A 25,145-nucleotide genomic window follows, 5' to 3' on the forward strand; every position below is an offset into this window, starting at 1 on the left:
CAATTTTAAATTTATTATTTAACCCACCATTAAGATGATCTATTTGTATCTGTTCAGGTGTGTTGCAAAATGTCTTCTGATACTAAACTCTTCTCTCTTTAACTTCATACAAAAAATTATTATGCATTCAGATTAAACTAATATCACTCATCTTATATAGAGGTAATATATAATTTTGATGGAATGTAAAGAACACCACCTGAGAAGAGCCTAGTGTCCTAGTTTAGTTCTACTGTTAAATAGGTTTGCACATGAATCTTTACCCTCTTTATCCTCGCAGAGCTTCACATTCTCATATGTAAAATGAAAGATTGATATCTTTTAGCGATGACCCTTTGAGTCTGAAAGTGGGGCACAATTTTTATTTCTGTGGCGTTTGAATAATGTTGTGATTAAACCACCTAGTACATTTAATTGAATGACTAGAAACAAAACTGAGAGCTGTCATTTCATGTTTTACTCAAGTTACAATCAGTGACTAAGTATTGTTTTTTTTCTCTTTTACAGACTTGGGTCTGGATCAATTTACAATAAAGCGCTTTGATGGAAAGGTGAGTGAACTCTGACACTCCTGAACTGTATATCCTGTTGCTTACTAAGATTTCCAAGTTCCTCTAGAATTATTTGTGAGAAATTTCTGAATACCTGTTTATCTTATCAAAAAAAGCATGTTGCTTAGGTTGGGAGGCCTGTAAGTGCCTGCAGATGCTTCTACAGAAAGAATCAAGCAGAAAGTTCTTCTGTGTTTTTCCATATAAGGTAATACTCATGGGTTGTCTGCTGTATACATTAAGGGCTGATTCAGTGTATGTTGACGTTTGAGTTTTAATTTGATCGCCATTGTAAAGGTGAACAAGCCTCCCAATATTACATTTGCTTTTCTTATAAAAACACCCATCCTTTGTGAGTCTATGGCAATAATCCTAACTAGAAAATCACAGAAGTCCTTACTAGTACTTTTCTTTTATAACAGTTATGAAGACCACCATCAAATATGCATATAAATTTGCATTATACTTACTTTCAATTCTTTAGTTGACTCTAATAAATCATATAATAAATCATTCTTAAGTATAAAAAATGAAACTTTCAATTTTATTATCTCAAAGCAGTCAAACATGTCTTTCCCTTTCAGGCTGAATTCTCCAAAAAGAAAAAGAAAATATTACACAGGGTCATAAAGAAAAGTAAAAGTTCAATTTTAAAGAGGAGGAAGAAAGCTCAGCAGGAAGAAGAGCAAGCCCGAGGTGGCTCTATAAAGCTTAAAGAGAAGGAAATCAAAAGGAAAATCATCAAGTGGCTGAAAAAGGCAGGATTACAAACAAGGGTCTAGATGGGTAGAGACCAGGGTTAGTAGAAACTGATCTTGCAGGAATGTGACAATCCTGCATCATTACGCAAAACCACATGTACTGGTAAGGTGAAAATATAAGTGCTGAGGTCTTTTGCACATGTGGAAAGAACAGTGGCTGCCTTAAGAGTTGAGAGATCTCAGCCAAGGCTTCCAGCCGAAAAATTACCATTTCTTTTCAGGTGGCACAGTGCCTCCATCTGTGGGTATCCTCTTTTTAAGGTCACATATTCTAAAAGAAAGAATGATCAAAAAGGAAGGGCATTTAGATACTAGGGGACCCAAGTTCAGAGTCCTGGCTATGCTTTGAGGCTGCCACATCTTCTCTCTGATCCTTGGTGTCTCTGCTTTATGTATGATAAAATACCATATCCATGTAAGGCGTTAGTGCAGACACTGATGTCAGATTTTGATTTCAAAGTCTCTGGCAGATCAGGCCTGTCTTATCTGTCTTTATGTCACTCAGAGTCCAGAGTATGCCTGGCACATAGGAGATAACCAGTAAATGTTTGATGACTTGGAAAGAATCAACTAGTCAATCACATATTCCTTGGAGGTATGACTCATTAAGATGCTAATATAGCGCCTTATTCTTATTTGCATTTTTTTGTTTTCCATTCATTATAAGATAGAGTAAAATGCAATAAAACATTAAAGTATTTACGTACCCATCTTGCTATGGAGACAAAAATGGCAGTGCTTCTGTGTTTGGAAGGCAATCTTAACAGATTATAGTTGGAAATTTTTATGCACTGAAGCATAACATTCTGAAATCAAAGTAGGAAAGGCAAGATTTAAGGATATCAATGTATCCTGTTTGAAAGCATGACTTGTATGAAAGTCTGGCATATGTTGACTTCCTTTAGGGGAACAGGCTCTGAAAGGACAGAGGAATGGGATACTTAGGTAAGGAGGTGTGAAACTGAGCCAGTGAGCCAGTGGCCAGTTAGCTCATCCCCTAGCAAAGAGGGGTCCCCTTTCATCCACTTCATCATGTTTAATTCCTTTGCCAGGTTCTTCATTTAAATCCTGTATTGACTTCCATCAAATATATTATTACAGTTTTATTTTGAAATGAAGGTTATGCTTCCTAAATAAGATTCTTAAACTGAGTTCACCTCTAGTTTATGTCTTTATGAATTGTCTTTTATTTCATATGAAGTCTAAGAAAGTAGTTTCTATACTGTTTTTAAATCTTACATAATGAAGAGTATAGATTTCATTCAGTGTTTAATCACTTTAGTAGTTTTTCCAGAAATTTTTGCCAAGTATGAAGTCTTTCACTTGATAGCTATAAGAGTCAGTGCTTACTCAATTCTTGATTTTATTTTCCTTTGAGTCTTCATGACTTTTTTGTTCTCTCAGTCAGAAAATCTTAACTCTTACATAGTAATTTCCAGAGTATATATAAATCCTAAGATAATTTCCTATTGAAAAAACAGATTTATGTGGTAATTATAGTAAATTTTATGCAAGATGGTTAGAAATTTAGTACAAAATTAACACACTCAAGGAATTTCCTTTCAAACTTTGATTTTTAAATGGGTGATTTTTTCTTTCTTTCTCTCTTTTTGAACTTGGAAGATGTTATGAACTGCTTAGAGAAATATTTAGTCTCATCCTCTCATTCCCCTATTGTTTTAACATTCAGCACACCTTTAATTAAACCAATCATTTGACCAGTAAGAAATATTGGCTTATTTTATTGCCTTCTAATTGAGTTGCACTTTAGCCTTTTTGTCATTGAAAGCAAGAACAAATGTAGAGTAATATCATTTTCCTGGGATGTTTTCTCAGATACAAAGTAGAAAAGAATGGCCCAACTGATATTGATAAATAATTGATTTTTTACTTTGATACTTGTCATCTTTTCTCCTATTCTTTTTGACTAGAAAATTCCCAAGAAGTAAATGACTGATATTGATAAATAATTGACTTTTTACTTTGATACTTGTCATCTTTTCTCCTGTTCTTTTTGACTAGAAAATTCCCAAGAAGTAAATGAAACATTCCTGTTTCAACTGATCATCAGTGAAACTGAGTTTGATTAAGTAGCTTCTGAATTTGGGGGAGGATCTTTTTCCAGACCCCATCACTACCTTATGTTAATGTACACTCATCCCTTACTCTAAGGATCTTAGCAATTTCCTCTGTAGAAAAGTCATGCAGTACATTTTATTGGCACTTGCATCATTTATTCATTTCAAAACTATCTAACACAGGCCTTGTATAAAGAAGCTAGTCAGTGGCCTTTGGTTTTAAGAATGTATTTTGTAGATAAGTGATATTTTTTAAAATATTCAGAATTAGATTTAAAAGTTTAAAAACTTTACAGCTTGAAAAAGTTCATATTTTTTATTAGAGAATACTTGAAAATCATTATAAATAGAGTATTAGCACTATTATACAGACAGTAATACAAAATATGGTCTGACTTTTGTTTTAATGTAAAATGTCATAGATTTTTTTAAAATGCACTCTCCCCCTACAATATCCATGCATTCTCCTTATGACTTGTTAATGCAGTCATTTCATGAACTTTGGATTATTTCTTTAATGAAAACTATATTTCTTCTGGGTTTAATTTTTATCATCCAATTATTGGTCTATAAAACAAAGTATAGTTTCTAAGTGGAGTCTATTTTACGTAATCGTCAAATATTCATTCATTTGATCACTTAGTTGCTGTACTTTATTGGTATGGTTTATCTCAAGCGGTTTACACCCTTAATTTTTCTGTTTCTCACACTCCTTTTTTTCCTTGGCATACCACAGACAGAAATTATATTATGTATTTTCTGTTCCTATTGCATATAATAGACAACCTTCATCTCAAACACTACCTTTTTTTTTTTTTAAGTTACAGTAGAAAACTGTGTGGTCTAGGTAAAAAATTGTTTCTTAAGCAAATAATACCAGAATTCCAGGGGACTGACTCCATCAGTTCTCTTCTCTCTTTTAAAAGCTTTAAAATTCATACTCTTTTTAAAGTAATAACAGATTGCCCATTGAAACTAATTGTCCATCATTATCATTACACCATGTATTTCTTCTTTAGAAAATAGATTTTTTATTCTTTTCCTCCCTGCAAGTTCCCTTTTCCCTCAACCTCTCCATGAACATCTCAGAAAACATGCCCCTGAAATGAGTTTTTTCATTATTTGTGATTACAGTCCCTTTAGAATCTCTCCTAATTTGGAAGAAAGAATTAACATGTGTTTTATTTCCATCTCCTTTATAATATCTACCAGAATATTTGTTTACATGAAACAGGAGAACATTTTATATCAAATTAAAATGAAATGTGTCCACATTAAGATGAAAGCAATAAAAGTATGGCCAAAACTTAAAAAAGAAAATACTTAACCAAATACTTTTAATTGCTTTCTAGGTAGAAGTTCTTTTAAAAATATTGATAAATGAACTTTAATATGCCATTCCCTTTAGGGGAAAGTCTATGTTCCCCTAGGGTAGTGTGGGCACATTTTATCTTGTCATATAATACTCTTAATGCTTTATTTGAGTTGTGATTATTTACTTCATATCACAGATAGAATGAGTTGAAATAAGGTCAAGTATAATATGACTCCTTGATAAGTATAGTAAATTATAAAAGAGATTTCCTGTCTTCTAAGAGTGAAATGTATTACAGATCAAGGCAATGTAAATTAGGAGAGAGGGACTGCAGTTCTCCTGGGACAGAGTTTGCAAATCTTCACATTCATATGAGTTGCTTTAATTTTGCTTAAATTTATATAGCAGGTTTGATGTTCTTATGAATTCTGCATTGCTAATTAATTAGGCACATCTTTCTCTCGCTCTTTTTTTGTTTGTTTGTTTCCAGAGACTTGAAACCAGTTGATTCTAAATTCTTGGTGAATTCATATCCAGATTTTTCCATTGATAAATATAAATATATTGATAGAATTTTATTGCTTTTGCTCCATTTTTTTTGGATCCAAGTTTCCATTTGCCCCATCAGTATCATCTTTAGAGCATAGTATATCACTTGTGTTCTCTTTCTTTTATAATAGGAAAGTTCTTGCCTTAAAAAAAGTTTAACAGCAGGGAAATATAGCCATTTTTTTTAAATAACCCTGAATGGAGTATAACCTATAAAAATATTGAATCGTATTTCACATGTGATACTAATAAAATATTGTACATCAACTTTACTTCAATAAAAAAATAAAAATTCTGTAAGTGTAAAGATTTCAAGAGGATACATAGAGTATTTCAATCCTTTGAAACCTGAAGTTCTCCACAAATATTTCATAGTTACATATTATTTTAAGGGTGATAATTTAGCCCTTTAAAAAAAAACCTTATTAACATACTTAGTCATTGGTTGTCAGTAGCTTATTTTTCCAGTTGAAAGTAAAATCTCTAAATGAAAAATGCTTGACTCTATTTGTCTCTTGAAGGAATTACTACTACTGCTACTACTACTAATAATATGAAAAAGAACAGTTGGAGTTTTTTGAGCGTTATGTGCCAAGCACTGTTCTAAATGCTTACACATAGCTCTGATCCACACAGCCACTCTTTTAGATAGCTTACTATTCTTATCATTTTACAAATAAGAAACTAAAGTACATAAAAATTAAGTAACTTAACTTTTTTTTTTGACCTAAGATCATACAATTAGGAAGTGGTAGAGACAAGATTCCAAATTGGTAGTCTGGCTCCAGTGTTCACCATCTTGAGCATTATGCTATATACCACCTTTCATGTATCTGAGCTGTCGGTCTATATGATCTATTTGTAAATAGAATTTCTCTTGTTAAACTTTCGTTTCACTAACTTAATGCTATTTGTGCAAAAAACAACTTGGTGTTTCACTTTGTTTTTGCTAAGAGTGTTGAAGTTAATTCTTTCTGCTTTGATAAAGTATAGCTGGAAGCCAATATTAACCTGAGAAACCACATAGTATTTCATTTTAAAGAAAGAGAACATGAGATATACAAATTTTAATACCTGAATTTAGAAATTAGAATTTTAACTTCACTGTTATTTACTCCATTGTTTTCTCATATGCCATGAACATCAATTGGCATTTTGAAAAATGCTGTGTCCTTTTTTTTTTTTTTTTGATTGAAGCCATCACTCTTAAAGTGAACACTGTCATCTATATTTAGAAAATTGTATCCTGGCTCATTGTAATCAAGGTAGTAGAGTATTATTTCGTTACCAACTACTTACTCTTTCAAATGTTGATTGGGTGTATGTTAAATGTATTATCATTTGAATGGAGCTACTCATTATAGTTAGTAAGACGAGCAAAAGTTTAAAATGTAATTACGTTACCAAAGTGAAATCAGCATTTCAGAAAAATCCTTTGACACCTATTGTAATTTTCTGTTTTATTTTGTAGTCTCAGATTTTTTCATCTTCCTTGTTTCCCACCCAAAGTTCTTTAAATTATTTTAAAACCATTTTCTCATTTTTCTCTATTCTTACAAGTTAGCAATGTTAGTTCTTTTGTACACACTACACCCCTCAGAAAATCTGGTTTTGGTGTCTGAAATATTTCACAAGGGATTTCCAATTTGAACATCTCAGTATTTGACAGCTACATGTAAGTGATTAGTAGATGTTATAAGTATGCTGAATTGAATATGAAAAATACAAAATTATGGATTGCTGTGCTGCTTACTGTGTTATAGCACAGGATGAAGAGACTGTGACTTTGGACATAGACAGTCCTATATTCAGATATGTATGGACTCTGCCACATACTTGATGGATAACTTTGTGCAAGAGGCCACTTAACCTCTCTGAGTGTCAGTTATCTCCTGTAACTATAAAATCAGGACAATAGGCAAAGTCTCTGGCTCTACAAATGACAGCTATTTTGAATGACTTTGAGCCCTTTACTCAATTTATGAAAGGAGTTACCTGTTATCGTGTATGTTATCATCTTTCTTGGTTTGTATGAAATGCTACAGAAAAGCATACCCTCTTTGTAATTGCTCTTTTTGTTGTTCTTTCCTTCCCAGTTAAATCAGCTATAAAAATCTTCTTGTGCTATCTTTGTAATGAGCAGTTGGCCAAGATTAAATAGCTAGTCCGTGAACTGAAGAGAGACCTCTGGTTTGATTTCTCGTATCTGAGCTGTCCTGTGTTCACACTGATTCATCTCACCCCAGTGCTGGAAAATCCTCTGGGCTACTGTCATATCAGTCCTAGCCTTAGGCTTGTAAATTGCTGATAGCATATTTTTCAATCAAGAACTTTTATCATGCTACAAAGCTTGGTCTCAGAAATGTGATAAGTTCAGGTCAAGTTTTATTTTACAGCCAGTGTAGTTATTTGTTGAAAAAAATCTTTAAAAGCATTTGATATTTGAAAGTTTTTTACAGGGGAATCCAGCTAAATTAGCTAACCTAAACTGCTTCGTCAAATGCCAGCTTTCATGATGGCTGGCTTTTTATTACTGATGTGAATAATACTTTATTTAGTGCAGCATAATTTTGCAAGAGACTTGTTTCTAAATAGTCATTCTGAACTCTTCCTTAGAGTAGTTATTAATCCTCTAAAATCATCTGAATTTTGTTGCCTGTATGTTAAATATGGGTGGTAAAGCAACGGATTTGCCATGAAGTTAAAAAATAGTATATCGTGAAATGATAATGAGACATCATAGGAAACCTTAATTAAAGAAATGGTTTGACTACCCATGAAAAAAGTTAAATGTTTGCTTTTCCTTTTCTTTAAGAAACAGGTAATTATTCATGTGTTCTCTTTATATAGTAATATGAAGTTTTTCTGTAATTGTATGTTTTTATTTTGAGGAGGTTAGGAATCGGGTTATTGGGGGTTTTGTCTTGTTTTGTCTTACTCTACCTAGCAGATAATATGTAAAACATTTCTATGTATTTCTCATTTCCTGTTTCCAAGTGTTCAGTGTTTTTATTACAGATCATAATTTGTCCTTTATATGTTACAGTATCTTGTGATATATATATTTAATTTGGGAGTTTTTATTCATATAATCAAACAATGTCAATTTTTTTCTTTTCCTCATCTTCTGATCAGGATTTCTGGCAGGTACCGATTCAGCAGCATGTGCTTTAAATTAATTAATGTTTCAAAACCTATAGTAATGCTTCAGGGACAAAGGTTCAGTGCATGCTCATGTCCTTTCCCTCTCCCTTCAGAATGGTTCAATTCCTGTCATTTTAAATTAACATACTTTCTCTTTAATATGACGGTTCAAACACTGTACAAGTCCTTGAGAATATAGTACCTGGCATAATTTAAAAGGATATTTTAACATTATGTGTCACACAAAAGGTCAAGAAACTGCTTTAATCATTGTATAAGGGATACTCTGTTAATTGGGTCATTTAAATAGTCTTAGTAGGGATGCCATGTTCCCATTGAACTGTAACAGGAATGGTGAGACAACAGTAACTTAAAGTGAAAAATGGGCAGGTTTTTTTTTTTTTTGAAATTTCTCAAATAATAAATACAAATAAGCAGTTGCTTAGTTGCACTCTACTCAGTAAAAATGGCTTAAGGGGAAACAGATGGAATATTTAGAAAGACTGCACTTTTGAGCTAATTAACAACTTCTACTTGGAAAAGCAAGCAAATACATGGAGAAAATCATGAAAAATAATATATATATTGTAAACTAACCAAGGAGAATTTCAAAGACACACCGAAGAAGTACTTTTAAAATTGACCTTTGAAGGCTTAAACTCTTTAATTTATAAACTACTCAAATGTAGTCATTAAAAACATTACTCTTGCAATTTTAATAAAAATATAAGCTAACTGAATTAGAACATCTTTTTGTTTAAAACAGTTAATTATATAGTTAATGAAGATCACAAAGTGCTCTTTATTTTTATAGAACATTTTTCCTGCGCTTCCTTCTTCTTAAAATGGTACATACATATTTTTTGTAGTCTCCTTACCAAACCCCTAAACCAATCATCCTGTTACTGGTATAATGGATTATCCTACCTTTGCCTTTAACTGTATTCTGAAACAAACCAACAAATGCTTAAATAATTATGTGAAAATAATTTATAGATAATTCCAATATCAATGTTTCTAATCCTAGAGATTCTGTTTTAGAGTAACTATGGCACAACCATCATGCAGAGTTCAAAGGAGAGTACATCAAATGAGATGCTAACACCTGTGATTGAGGAAAGCCACTTCCAGTTCTGTGGTTACAGGAGGACAGCTGATTGGAGGCAACCAAAAACTCTCCTTTCCTTTGATAATTGTATGGTTTACGGCTTACAGATTTTAAATGACTTGCCTCAGATAGGTGGCCTTACTAGACAGTGAAGAGAAAAGTAGTATGATTTGGTAAGGGCTTGAAAGTCTCTGGAATCTGCAGGTTTGAGTAGTCAACTCCCACAGTTGACAAAGAGCACCAGTCTTCTTTAAACTTTAACTATTGAATGTAATATCCTTTGTTGATCGAGGATTCAAAAATCAAGTTTTACTGTGTTCTTAATGATATCTTGTTAGTAATTATTTTATATTTAAAATGATACTGTTTTTCTTAGAATAGGTAGTGGGAGGATTGCTTATCTATATTGGGTTCTTATAAATAACACTCATTTTGGTGACACTAGTATACATCTTTTAAACTTCCAAAAGTAAATGAGCAGTTACTTTTAGAAGAGGGCGTTCTTGCTTGTTTCCTTACAGAGATTTGTCCTTTGCATGCTAAGTTCCTATTGCCTGTGGGAAGGCTGGAATCATTTTGTTTTTCTGGTAGTACAGAGTGCTCTTCTTCAGATGCAGCTTATGAATGGTGTCAGTACTTACTCTGTTGCTGTGAGGAGTATCCGTAATGTCTCTTTCCAGTCTCTGAGTTCCACCACTACTAAAGTCTGTTGGTTTAACACATGTATTTGATTATTCAGATTGAAGAAAGAAACAATAATACAATCATTAAGTGCTTACAAGGAGGGTGTAGTTTACTTGGTTGTCTCAAATATTAAGACTTCTATTAAGATGTCTTCAAATACATTGTTATTTCAGATTTTGTTGTTGTTTGAATTTGGGATCAACTGTGAGCCCATTTGATTTATCATTGTTGATTTGAAAGCATAAACATGGCTAAGCATTACATTTGCAACACGTTCTCATTTAGCTTTTCCATCATAAAACCAGATTTGAAATTCACTTTGATATAAGAGGACTTGGTTCCAAACTAACTTCCTTTTTCTTACTATTTTAGCACAAATATTCTAACATGTTTTAAAGGTATACAAAGTTTTCTGAAAGCTACTTGAAACATTTTACTTCTCCTTTTGATAAAAATAGGTTCTCAACTTAAATCTGTTGATGACCTCTGGTTGCAGACAATGTATGAGGATAGTCCTTGGTTTGCATACTTGTCTTTGCTATGATGCATTTTTTTTAAAGTTCTCAACTTAAATAAAAAGCTTCTCCAACTATTAACTAATTAACATCTATTAATTAAGAAGAGTATAAAGAATCATTACATTCTTCTAGTGATTCTCATTTTGAAAATGATTAAAATATGCATTTGAACAAATAGGGCATAAAAATATGATGTGTACTCACATCATTAACTAGATTTTCCTCTTCAACTTCAAGATAAATGAGCTAATACAAGCTAAGCCTCAGGGTTAATATTTTACAATAATAAACTATGTTTTGCTCCAGAAATACTCAGTCCCCATTAACAATTTCAGAAATTGTAACCAGTACAGATACCTGGTGTATTTTTGTTCATTTGATACAATACAACATATATAGGTTCGTGGCATGGGTTCTGGACTCAGTCCATCACCTGTCCTGCCACTTTATAGCACTGTCACCTTGGGCTTCTTAATGAACTATTCTAACACTCAGTTTTCTCATCTGTAAAGTGCAGACAGTAGTATCATCTGCCTTGTAGAATTGCAGTGAGATAATGCAAGTGCTTAGCACAATGCCTAGCAAAGAATATGCAAACTGTAATTTTTAAATTCTTGATGTATCTTTAACTGTCAGTGGTACCTATAAATGTTTATTTTAAAGTGATTTAAAAATTCTTCATCTAAAGGGTTTCCTGGAAGATAATAGTTACTAGAACAGTGTAAATCAAGGGTATGAATGGCAGTCCTCAGAATGAAACTCTTTTATTTTTGTTCTTTTGATCCATTTTCTCTTGTAATAACTTTTTCCAAATGTGAGAAGGTGAAATACTATACTGACTTATTTTTCAAAACTTGTATGTGAGGTTATTTTTCCATGAAGTGACAGGAAAGTGTTTTCTAACCCGTGTGACTGAAGCCAAGACTGCTGCAAAGCCCAGGACAGTTCTTTTCAGCACTGATTGATTTGAGTGGCCATCTTTCAAAATTAAATTCTTAGATTTACGTAGCAGATAATCAGTAATGGCAAAACATAGACTCTCCTACCTGCTTTGAAGCAAGTGTGCAGGGATAATGTGGTAGAAAATAATAGAGTTGATGATTTTCCCCTTTTAGGATTTTAATAACACCTCATCAGATAGGGAGGATCAAAATAAATCATTTCAATAAAGTTGTATAACTTCATTGAAATTAATGCTATCTATTCTAGCAGACTTTTGAATTTTTATCATTGCCTTAATCAAACCTTCTACCACTTTTTTTTTTAAGCATCTTCATTTATATCCATATTCTCTATAGCCACCTAGTTAATGAAACAGGAAAACATTTGTATTGTAGGTATTCGGAGTTCTCAGAGCTAAAGTGGTTAGAATTGGGACTGAAAAGAGAATGGCTTTCTGGCAGAGTGAAATTTCCAGGATCTTAAGCATTCACCTTCCACAGTTTGTTGCACAGTAATTTGTGTCTGTTGCCTCAAATGCAGTAATACCTTTAAAAAGGTTGCAAACACTGAATCAGGAGAAAAAAATCATAAATTACTCTAAATTAGAAACACCTCAATTTAATTTTTATTTAACATCTCCCCAAACTACCTTTCTGCAAGTTCGGGTGTGGGATGAGAGGAAAAGAGTAACACGTATTTTAACTGTGCAACATTTCCTGTTTGACTGAGAATAGTGATTGTTTAAGATTGATATCTTACACAAGGCTTTGGCATCTATGCACCAACTAAACAATAAAGTGTGAGCATTAATTGCATGGGAAAATTGCTGAATTTTTCTCTTAACACCGTTCCTCCCTGCCCTGACCCCAACCTTAGGTAGAAATACTATTTATCATTTGGAAATGATATCCTGAAATTGCATCTTCTGAAAGAAATATATTATTATCAGTAATTTGGTTTTGAAGTGCAACCTCAGTTATTTCTTGAGGGATTTAGATAGGCTTTGAAATGTATTTCACAAATACGGAGAAATGTTAACATTAAAACAATCCAATTAGTTCAGTCTCAAAGGATGACATCTTAATTAAAATAGTCAAGCTGTGTTCTTTATCAGATTTTCTATATGCCAGAGATGTTTTGAGATTATAGATGATGTCTTAGCATCTATTTTGCCAACATAGTCCATAAACTTCTATTTGATAGAAAAAGTTTATTTCAAGCTATAGGACTTGAAAAGTAGATCTTAACTAGAATGAATAATGAGGTTAAACTTTTAGATTTAACTTTTGTCTTTGGCTTTATCCAGTTGAGTCTTAAAAGAAAATTATTGGCCCTATTTTTATCAACCTTTTCAACAGCATTCACTGTTTAAGCACAGTGACTATTAACAAGTTTGAATCTTGCCTGGAAGCCCCAGCCCCAGGGCTCCTGATGGTAAATGTAACTTTAGCCAGATGTTTTATCAGTTTTTGTGATTAGTCAGAAACCAGAATGTGTATGCTTTAGCACAAAGACATCCTGGTAAAACAATTGAGGTTTTAGAGTGAGAAGTGTAGCAATTACACGTCTGGAGGGTATGATTTGCTATAAGTTTACTCTTAAGTCTTTCTGCTTATCTTAAAAATAGAAAGATTCAGGATATGGTATGGTTGAGATCAATACTGGAATGCTTAGGGGGTTATTAATTTTTTTGTCTCTGCTTGAGGTCAGTAATTTGAATGTTTTAAAATATAAGATCTAAGACTAGATCGTGTAGATGAATGGTAAAACAGTGAAATTTCATGTAAGTCAGTGAGCATACTGCTTTGAAGTATTTTGCATAATGTTAATATACTGCTCTGTAAGGTATCTGCAAATACAGTTTCTTTTTAAAATACCCAATTTGGTTTAATTTTCAGCATATACACTGAAATAACTGCTAAAATCTTACTTCAGGAACTTTAATATGAAATAAGTTTCTTTTAGACCCTTACTATAATTTTTTTTTACTGAACATGTACTACTTAATCTCACATTATATGGCCTTTCAAAAGAATTGGAATCTGTTCTGTTTGTTTTGACTTTTATGTACAGAGATTTCTTCCTTTAGTTCATCTTATTATGTTTATTATTTATATTGAATTTATTACTGATATTGAATTAAATTCAAATCATTATGATAGATTTTCCTGTTAAAAATACATATTAATATAAATGTTCATTAGTAACAAAAAATAAAAATAACCACCTCTGAGACAGAGAAAATGAACATTATTAATAATCTGTTAAGTAAGATTATGTTTTCCTTTGGCTGTGCATCCCTGTCACCCCTGAAATGTGTAAGTGGTATTTTCTTAGGACAAAAATGACTTAAAATTTGGTCAAAGATGAAACATTATCCAAAAGTTTAAGTGAAGGAGTAATTTACTTGACATTCTCAACTTGTGAAATTAAACATGGGTAAAGTTTTTGGATTAAGAAAAAATAACCAAAAACCTTTCTTCCACTTCCTTCTTTGAATCACGATTTTCCATTTTCAGCATACCTTGGTGCTTTAAAAATGTATTATCAAATTAAATCTCTGTCTTTTCACAAATTCTCTTATGTGCCATGGATGTTTGATTTGAAGATACCATATATGGTAGAATCAGGCCTTTGATTTTAAAAGGCCAGCTAAGAAACATCCATATAACACAAAACAGTCTAAAAATTGATTTTCCAGTAACTCCCATTTTCCAAATTTTGACATATTTATTTGATTCTCCTCCTAGTCATAAATAATTTGAGGGATAAGATTTGATAGTTTTGTGACAATTTTGGTGTTTGTGATTAATATATGTCATGAATTTTATTAAGAATCATCTGGAGTTTTGGATACTCGAAAACCCACTTACAAATTCTCAGAGTTAATAAATAGTTATGTAATCCTAAATGTACCTGAACTACTCTTTGACAAGTGGGTGCCTCAGAAAATATAAAGTAATTTCTCTCCCTCTCTCCTTCTGCCGCCACCTCACCTCCAGAAGCATGGAAGAACAGTATAGACCTTTACCAAAGAATTAGGAGATTATGTTGCACAGGGCACATCACAAAGCATGGCTAATTTTAAAATCCTCTTTAAGCATCTTTCTCATTTTTAAGGAGCTACTGCAAAACACATTCTCTGTTCTTTCTCTCAAACATATGCATGCACACATATGCTCACACGCTTTCTCTTTCCTCTGTTTTCCTGATTTTCTATTCCTGTCTGGTCACATCTCCTTCCCCTTTTTGGTTCACCTTTCTATGGTCCTTTTTCCTTCTAAATTTTTTCTTCAAGATGTCTTTTTCAACTTTTTCTTATATAGAGCAATGTGGCCTTGCTTTGGCCTCCCCTGCTCCCCATCACTCTGCTCAATATAGCAGAGGTCTCGTACATAGCCCCACGAACAGAGGTATTTTCTCCTTTAGAGGACTAAGGGTTGCAAACATGGACATATCCTATATAATACAGTAGAAGAGGGATGCCTTCCTGGAGAAAATCACACTAACTAAATTAGCATTGTAAAGTGTCATTATAAAATTGCCCTTTGGAGATATGTTCTGATAGTAATTCTCAATCAGTATACAATTGAAGGTCTGTTCAATGACATCTCTATTTCTGCAGACTTTATAATCACCGTAGTGGTGGAGGTAGCTGGGCTTGAACCATGGCCCCAAATGCATCTCATGCAGAGTCTCTCAAACTGCCTTTTTAACCATTCATATAATTCCATGTTTATTTATGCTTTAAAAAACAATTATATACTTTGCTGGTAATCAAAAAACCTTCAAAAGAAAATGGGCTTCTTAAGTCAGAAACTATCAAAGAAGAGTAGGTGCACGCTTACATGGTAAATTGATTTTTAACAAAGGTGCCAATATAATTAAATGGGGAAAGGAAGATGTTGTCAACAAATGGTTTAAAAACAACTACATATCCATATTTTAAAAAATAAACCTTACCCTTTACTTCCCTATACACAAAGTTCATTTGAAACTGGTCATAGACCTAAATATAAAGTCTGTAAGTCTTCTAAAAAAATAAGAGAATATTTTTATGGACTGGAGATAGGCAAAAATTTATTAGATGGCATATAGAAAGCAATAACCATAAAGGAGAAAATTGCTAAATCGGAATTCATGAATGTTAAAAAGTTCTGATTATTGGAATAAAATAGATATAAGCCACAGACTAATGGAATATACTTTTAATACATATGTTTTACTATGTTACCTGTTGCTTAGTAACAAATAAATATTAAGATTAGTGGCTTAAAACAGTAATTATGATTTCTTGTCTCTCATGCTGTCTGTGATTAAGGAATTTGGGAGCAGTCTGACTGGGTGGTTTTGGCTCAGGTTTTTTCATTAAGTTGCAGTCAGATATTGGGTAGGGCCTTAATCAGCTACCTTGACCAAGGATGGAAGATTGATTTCTGATGTGGCTCACTCAAATGGCTGGTAAGATAGAAATGACTAGGGGGGGAGTGGGGGTGGCTCAGATCATCTCCCTATAGGCTCTTCACAAGCCTTTTTGAATGCTGTGTTCAAATGGCAACTGGCTTCCCTCCAACAGAGCAAGGTGCCTTTAATGCCTTATTATGCCTTAGCCTCAGAAGTCGCATTATTGCTTAGTTGTGTTCTGTTAGTCATACAGACCAACCTTGATTCAATGTGGAAAAGGCTAGGTCTATATAAGAACATAAATACCAGGAGGCAGGAAATACTGGGGTCATCTTGGAGTCTAGCTACTGCACTGAGAGTCTCACATCCATAACATATGATGAACAGTAGTAAAAAGACTAACAACCCACTTAAAAATGGACAAAAGACTTGAACAGTACTCCCCCCAAAAAGATATATTAATTGCCAACAAACAAAATGCTCAACAACATTGATTATCAGGGAAATGCACAATTAAACCACAATGCGATACCACTAAAATGGCTAAAATTAAAGAGACTGGCAACATAAATGTTGACCGTGATGTGGAACAACTAGAACTCTTGTCCACTGATGGTGCAAGTAAAAAAGGTACAACTTTGAGGAAAGTGAAATAGCCAAAAGCTGAAAAGTACCTAAGTGTTTCATCAATAAAGCAATGAATAAATTGTGGTATTACTTGTATGCATTATTATTATATGCACAATGTCATCATACACAAAATAAACTGTATTACATTATGTTTCATTTTATTGGTGAGTAATATACTACTCTGCAATAAAAATGAACTACTGATAAATATAGTATGGATGAATCCAGCATTATGCTGAGCTAAAGCAGCTGGACACTAAAGAGTATATACACTGGTGATAATATCTATAGGGAGATCTAAAACAAGCCAAACTAATCTAAGGTGTAAAATATGATGGGAATTAGCTGTGGAGAGGCATAAAGGAAACATCAGGGGTAGTGGAAATGTTCTGTATCTTAATAAGGATGTGGGTTACTCAGATATATGGTTATAAAACTCACTGAATTGTACATTGGATTTCTACATTTCACTATAAGTAGATTTTACTTAAAACTGTAACAAAAATTGACCTCTAGATGATATGTTTGTGTTTTGCAGAGATAATTGGTAATTGTGAAACTGCTTTCTGTGTATTCTAAGCTTAATCAAATGAGTAAATATATTGAGGATAATTAGAACTAGATTTCTTCCTGTTGGAGAAGGGAATAACAAGCGTGTAAGGGGCAAGATTAAATTGTACTCTGTGATATTAGAATGGAATTAGAGGTATAAATATGAATTCATAGTTTATAATAGATAGATATGAATGTAATCTTGAGGAAACATCAGCCTAATTCAAATTGAGGGATATTTTACAATACAATTCAACTGTCCTTTTCAAATTTTTCAAGGTCAAAAAGTACAAAGAGACCAAAAATGACAGAATAGGTAACTCCAAATCTGTATTGCTCTACTAAGACAATAATTAAGCTGGCAAAAACTGTCAATCAGCTTTTTTCGATCTCTGGACTCTAACTAATCAAAAACTTTAAACAACAAGGAAAATACTTAAAAGAAAGAAGCTGCTAAAAGTTGTGCTGAACACTGGAATTTGACACAACATTATAAAATGATTTTAAATCAATAAAAAATGTTAAAAAAAAAAGACAATAGTTCTATCTCACTCATGACCAAAAATGCAAAAAAAAAAATCCAATAAAGGATTAGAAAATTAAAAAAAAAAAAGAAAGAAAGAAGCTGCTGAAATTTGGTAAGAGAATGTTGTGTTTGAAAATACCTGATGACCATCCCCCGCTCCCCAGCACAGTGGCAGCCATGAAGATTGCGCTCCCTGTTTCTGTACAGCTTGCTGGTACCAGAGGGAGGAGTGCAGACCTTGTTGTTAGAGTATGTGAATATGGGCCTTGATCTGTCTGGTCACTGAGAAATCATCTTGGGGTTTGTCTCTGTTTTGCCTACTTTGGAGCTTTCTTAGAGCTAGAGTGGTCTCCCAGGTGGCATCTGTTAAGAGCATAAAGCCTTATACATGCCACAGCAGCTTGAGACAAGCAGGAGACAAACCAAAAAGCTTGAGAAGCAAGAGGCAGCAGCGGGAGATACGAGAGAGAACAAAATCTTTGAAATGCTTCACCATATCCTAGGGAGTCTGGAAGGTCATGTGTACGCCCCAGGCTGAATGAATACTTAAAAGAAACCTCAGTAGACCCTGATCTTTCACCTCTGGCTGACACTTAGCTTCCATGCAAGCAGGAAACGTAGGCAAAGGCAGAAATGTAAGCAGTGGCTAAACATTGAAAGAATGCCTAACACAGAGCCAAATCTACAAGGATCTAGAGAGTTAGATTTTTTTTCCACCCTTTGGCTCCTGGAATTTAAGGAAATCTCTGTCAAAACACTACTGATCACTAAGGTAATGAAACAGAGACTAGAATTACCATGCTTGACAAAGCATACAGTATTTACAAAAAGAATTTGGAAGAGTCACTAAAGAAATGGCTACAACCCACCCTGGCAGCAGCAACGAACCCTGAAGAGGTGGGAGAATTCAATTTCCAGAATTACCACATTGTAATATGTGGTAGTTTTCAACAACAAATTATGCTTATAAAGAAACAAGTATGGCCCAGGGAAAAAAGAAATAGGAACTATCCTTGAGAAAGCTCAGATATTACACTTACTACAAACAGACTTTAATAAATTGTCTGTTCTAAGTATGCTCAAAGAGCTAAAGGAAATTGCAGGCAATGAACTTAAAGGAAACAAAGAAGATGATATATGAACTAGCAGAGAATAACAGTAACAAGACAAATTGTTTAAAGGTTACCAAATAGAAATTCTAGAGCTGCAAAGTTCTCATAGCTGAAAGGAAAATTTCACTAAAGGTATTCAACAACAGATTTGAGCAGACTGGACAAAGGATCAGGGAATTTAAAGATAGGCCAACAAATATTATCCAGTCTGAGAAGCAGAGAGAAAAGTTAGTGAGAGGGAAAGGTATAGCTCAGTGGTAGTATGAGCACTTAGCATGCATGAGGTCCTGGGTTGAAGTCCCAGAATCTCCATTAAAATAAATCAAATTACCTCCCTCCAGAAAAATTAAATTTCAAAAAATAGTGAAGAGAAATGAACCAAGTTTAAGAGACATTTGTGACATCAAGTATACCAATATAGAATAATAGGAATTCCAAAGGCAAGGAGAGAGAAGGGGACAGAAAGAATGTTTGAAGAAATAATGGCTGAAAACTTCCAAATTTAATGAAATACATGAATCTACACATCCCAGAAGCTAAACAAACTCCCCATAGGATAAACTCAAGCCAACTCACACTGAGACCCATAATCAAACTGTCAGAAGTTCAAGACAATGAGTCTTCAAAGCATCAAGAGGGAAGCTAGTTGTTAAATATGAAGTATATGCAATAAGATTAACAATGAATTTCTCATCAGAAACCGTGAAGGCCAGAAGGCAGGGGGATGACATATTTAAAGTGCTGAAAGAAAAAAAATTGTCAACCAAGAATTCCATACCTGCAAAATTATCCTTTAGAAGTGAAGGATATATTAATCTATTCCCAAATAAACAAAAGTTGAGGGGGTTTATTGCTAATAGACCTACCCTACAAAAAATGCTAAAGGGAGTCCTTAAGGCTGGAATGAAAGGACACTAGACAGTAACTTGAAGCTATATTAAAAAATAACACCAGTAAAGTTAACAACATGGGTAAATATAAAAGCCAGTATCATTTTATTTTTGCTTTTTAACTCGTCTTTCCCTCTAAGATTTAAAAGACAAATGCATAAAACAGTAAGTATAAATCTGTTAATGGGCACACTGTATAAAAATGTAATTTTTAGACCCAGAATTGCCAAAGCAATACTGAAGAAAAAGAATGAAGCTGGAGGAATAACTCCCCCAGACTTCAGACAATACTACAGAGCTACAGTAATCAAAGCCCCATGGTATTAGTACAAAAACCGACATATGGATTGTTGGAACAGAATAGAGAGCCCAGAAATAAACTCACACACCTACAGTCAATTAATCTTTGACAAAGGAGGCAAGAATATACAATGGAGAAAAGACAGTCTTTTCAGCAAATGGTGTCGGGAAAGCTGGACAGCCACATGTAAATCAGTGAAGTTAGAACACACCCTCACGCTATACACAAAAATAAACTCAGAATGGCATAAAGACTTAATTATAAATCAAAACACTATAAACCTTCCAGAAGAAAATATAATCTGACATAAATCTTAACAATGTTCTCCTAGGGCAATCTACCCAGGCAATAGAAATAAAAGCAGAAATAAACAAATGGGACCTAATTGAACTTAGAAGCTTTTGCACAGCAAAGGAAATATAAACAAAACCAAAAGACAACCTATGGAATGGGAGAAAATATTTACAAGTGATGCAACTGACAAGAGCTTAATTTCCAGAATATACAAACAGCTCATACAACCTAATGACAAAAAAAACCCCCAATCCAAAAATGGGCAGAAGACCTAAACAAGTATTTCTTCAATGAAGACATTCAAATAGCCAATGGGTACATGAAAAAATGCTCAGTATCACTATTTATCAGAGAAATGCAAATCAAAACTGCAATGAGGTATCACCTCAAACTAGTCAGAATGGCCATCATTAACAAGTCCACAAATGATAAATACTGGAGAGGCGGTGGAGAAAAGGGAACCCTCCTACACTGCTGGTGGGAATGTAGTTTGGTGCAGCCATAATGGAAAACAGTGTGGCAATTACTTAAAAAACTAAAAATAGACTTAACATGTGATCCAGCAATCCCACTCCTGGACATATTTCCAGAGGAAGCTCTAATTTCAAAAAGATACATCCACCCCAATGTTAACAGCAGCATTATTTAAAATAGCCAAGACATGGAAGCAACCTAAATGTCCATCGACAGATGGCTGGATAAAGCAGCTATGGTATATTTATACAATGGAATGCTACTCACCCATAAAAAAGAATAAAATAATGCCATTTGCAGCAACATGGATGAACCTAGAGAATGTCATTCTAAGTGTAGTAAGCCCGAAAGAGAAAAGAAAATACTATATGACTGTACACCAGAAATTGATACAACATTGTAAACTGAACATACTTCAATTTTAAAAAGTATTTGAAAAATATATGTATCTATATAAAATGACAAATAGGATAATAGGTAAACTGTTGGTGAATCTGAGTGAAGAGTATATGAGAGCTCTTCATATGGATCTTTCCACTTTTCTGAGTTAGAAATTATATCAGAATTTAAAGTTACCAACAAAATTAGATTTGTCTTTTTATCTTCTGAGTAGCAGCATAGTCCAGATGATTGTTAGAAAAGTAACGTTAGATATGCTTTTTCAACCTACCTCATTTCAGTCTTTCCTCAGACTTTTGTCTGATTCTTAACTTCTGGATCTTGATATATTATTTATTGTTTTTGCTCATAGCAGCTACTCCTTAAGATTGTTATGTAATTAATATGGAGTACTCAGCTTCTGTATACATTTATTCTGGCTAGTAATGGTATACATTTGGTAGCCTATTCTCATGTTGTGTATTTTTCTTACATGCTTTACTTTTGCAATATCTTGGATAATGTAAAAAATTTTTTCTTTTATTTTGAGAAATTAAAACATTAACTTTCCAGTGAACAGTTTTGCTGCTCTAGTTTTCATCCAGTAGCCTTTTTTGTCTGAAACTTGTGTTTAATCTCTTGGTGAAAATCAAATGTGATATGAAATCTAACCTTAATTGAACATATTGGACTGTGTGCTTATTTTTGCTTTTGGCTCAAAGAAGTAATCTCTAAATGCTCTCATGCCGGACCAGGCTTTCTGCCCACCACAGATGAGTCAGAGAAGCCCTTTCCTAAGTAGAAACTGCCATCAAAACTTTGTACTTTAAAATCAAAACTTTGCACTTAAAAAAAAAAACCAAATTCATACTGCTTTGCTGGCATTCAGCTGTGAATTTTTGCCTGTCCATAGTTACTGGTTCATATCACAAGCAGATATCCAGTAGAGGCTATTTCAAATGGGTTTACTATGAAAAGGTCATTATGATTCATTTGGCACTTGTGTCTGCAGTTGGTTAACCAGTTCTCTTTCCTTTGTGATGTATGATGGGATCTTCACTAGACAGAGGTAACCTATTGGATAGTTGTGTACCTGGATGCTGGTATGATGGTGCTTGTTGGTTTAGTTTTCATGATACTCCTCCTAAGGTTCTGTTTGCAGTGCTGCTTCTTATTTGTGCTTGCATGACATTATTACTTTGATTGCGCTTTGTTGGTTTGGGTTTTTAAGACCTATTTCTTTTTTTTTTTTTTTTTTTTGGTACCCAGAATAATTCTTTAAATATCTTTGGTTGGCCCAGAACTTATGGAAATGAATTTCAAGTCTTAACTCTTTGGTGGATCCTTTTCAGTTTTTGAAAGTATCTTTAATGTCACCACTAAGTTTATGGTTTGGTAGGCAGTCAGAAAGCAGTCTTGAACACCCAAGAAGACCATTACTGAACCTGAGAATTAACTCTTTTTGTGAACTTCATAGATTAAAGAAAATAAATGCATACTTAAAATAAAGGCTAGCTTTTAGGAGAGTTTCTTCAAATACCTGACATTTAGGAGCCTCCACCAAGGTAACAGTAAATATAACAGAATTAAATCATGTGTAAAGTTTGGTGTGTATGTCTAGTTTGCCATTATACTTCAGAGATGCTGTTTGTTCTGCTGTCATACATTCTAAAACTAAGATTCTTCAGGGTTATAAGGTAAAAATTAAAACTACTACTTCAGGAATTAGTTTTCTGAGCATTCGTGTGGGCATTACAATAGTTGCTTACCTCTTCACTTGTAATCACTAGTTGTATAGTTTCTCTTGGGCAATTAGGACTGATTTAATTTTAGCTTTTCATTTGTTTGGTTTTTTTTTTCCTCCTACCTTAGATATCTCTATAGCAAAAGGTGGATTGTTGTTAAAACTAAGAAACAAAACCAGCTTTGAAGTGGGCCTGTGTATGTTAAATGGCAAAAGTTCATAAAATTGAAATTATTTTCTAATGTTGACATTAAGCCATTGTTATATATTTTATAATCTTATAATCTTATAATTTTAATCATCTTAAAAACTGTAAAGGATCCATTAATTTGGAATGGCCATCAGAGAAATGCTTATGATAAATAGCATTAAATTGTCAGATAAATGGTAATTCATCTCTAGCTATTTATATTCTCATTCTTTTATATCTTCTTTTTATCTTTTGGTTGGACACATACATTCAATAGAAAATTGCCCAAGAACGAGAAAAATTTGCTGATGAAGACAGTATATTTTACACCCTTGGTGAATGTGGACTCATATCCTTTTCAGACTACATTTTTCTTACAACTGTTCTTTCTAGTAAGTATAAACTTTTCGTTTTATTCATTCATAGGAAGCATACAGGACTATAAAAAGAGTTAAGTTGACTAGAAGGGGAAGCAAGACATGTTCATAGAGTTAATGAATCATAAGTTATATAAAATTTCATTTGTTTTGAGTTCTCTGTAACTTGTCTATAGAACGACCTGAGAAAGTAGAAGAAAAAGTATCCAGGTAAAGTTAAAAAAAAAAAAAAAGCAACTGTGAGGTTACACCTACCTTTAACTGTTTGAAGCTCAAGATGAATTATATATTGCCTGCTTCTGTAGCTTCATTACTGCTTATACTTCCTCAGTAAAACACGTAATTGATCTAGCATTTTCTTTACTAAAGAAGAAAATTGTCTCAGTTGTTCTAATTGTGTTTAATGTTCTTTTTTGAATCTTGAAAGATTACTTCTTAAGACACAGAACTCAAATTTGATTCATTTAGAGCACTGGTTAATTTCTGATTTTTTTTAAGTTAAATAGTTTTGTTGATTAGTATGCTTCTGTGACTGTTCTTAAGATTACCCTTAATGTGACTGTTTTTTAATCATTCAGGGGGAAAAAAACTGTATGTCTCTAGCTCTCTGTGTACATTCTTATTAAGATCTACCTAAATTGATTTAAAGAGATCTGATTTGTTATGTGAAAGAAGTGATTCTCAGCTTTTTTCCATGGGGGACACATCAAACAAAAATAACTGTCTTTTCCTTCCCTTCTCCAAGTTAGGCATGTATAAAGATTAAAATATAAGATAGTTTCCAGTAACTAACATACATGATTCCTGCCATGGCTGTGACCACTTTCACTCTTCTTCCCTCTGACTGACAGAAAAATAAAGAGATATAGACTAATATGCCTTACCGTAGCGATCTTTGGGGTACCAAAGTATGTGAATAAATTTATGATGGACCACTACCCTAGCAATGAAGACACACATTGACCTGTTATGAAGATCCAAAATAGTAAGCTAAAAGAACATTTATGGTCTTAAATTGTGTATTATGAGTTATTATTTTGGTAGGGCATGGGGTGTTCAAAACAGACTTCAGTTCAAATCCTGGTCCCAGCACTTTTTACCTGTGATTAGAGGCAAGTTAGTGAATCTAAATGATTTATTTGAGAATTATGAGATCATGAACATAAAATACCTAATTCAGTGCCTAGTATTTAGTAGGTATGCAGTCTGTCTGGGTTTTTACTCTTGATATCCTGTCACAACATGTTATTTCATATCTGATGTTTTTAAATTTATAAATCTTGATTTATAAATCTTGTCATAAAAAGGAAACAGCAGAATTGGTGGGAGCATGATGTGGCAGAATGAATACTGCATTAAATGAAGAGACCAACTGGGAGAACTGCATTGATATACAGTATGTACTAGGGAAGTAGCCCTAGTAAATGTTTACTGAGCTGAAATGAGATTTTTAACTTGCATCAGCTGCTTAGTCCTGTTACCTTCATATCTTGGTCAGTGTCAGCAGAACCACTGAGCAGAACCTTCAGAATACCTGATACGTTGTGTAGCTCCCTAAATTCAGTCACTGAAAAGCAGGTTTAAAAAGAAGTCTCATTGACCCATGAGTTCTGGAAACCCCTC

The 25,145-nt window shown here is 33.4% G+C and overlaps 1 protein-coding gene across 3 annotated transcripts in view; it reads left to right on the forward strand.

The window, feature by feature from the left end:
- The window catches only part of MICU1 (mitochondrial calcium uptake 1), a 191,805-nt gene that overhangs the window by 68,276 nt on the left and 98,384 nt on the right, over positions 1-25,145 (forward strand). For 2 of the 3 annotated variants that reach the window (XM_072971337.1, XM_072971338.1), the window contains exons 5-7: positions 508-551; positions 1,136-1,309; positions 23,423-23,537. In XM_072971337.1, the coding sequence (XP_072827438.1) occupies positions 508-551; positions 1,136-1,309; positions 23,423-23,537 (333 nt within the window). The remainder of the gene's footprint in view (positions 1-507; positions 552-1,135; positions 1,310-23,422; positions 23,538-25,145) is intronic. The other variant, XM_006212857.4, reaches the window with a different exon arrangement.

This window comes from Vicugna pacos, chromosome 11 (genome assembly GCF_048564905.1).
Source record: "Vicugna pacos chromosome 11, VicPac4, whole genome shotgun sequence".
NCBI classification, from domain to species: domain Eukaryota; kingdom Metazoa; phylum Chordata; class Mammalia; order Artiodactyla; family Camelidae; genus Vicugna; species Vicugna pacos.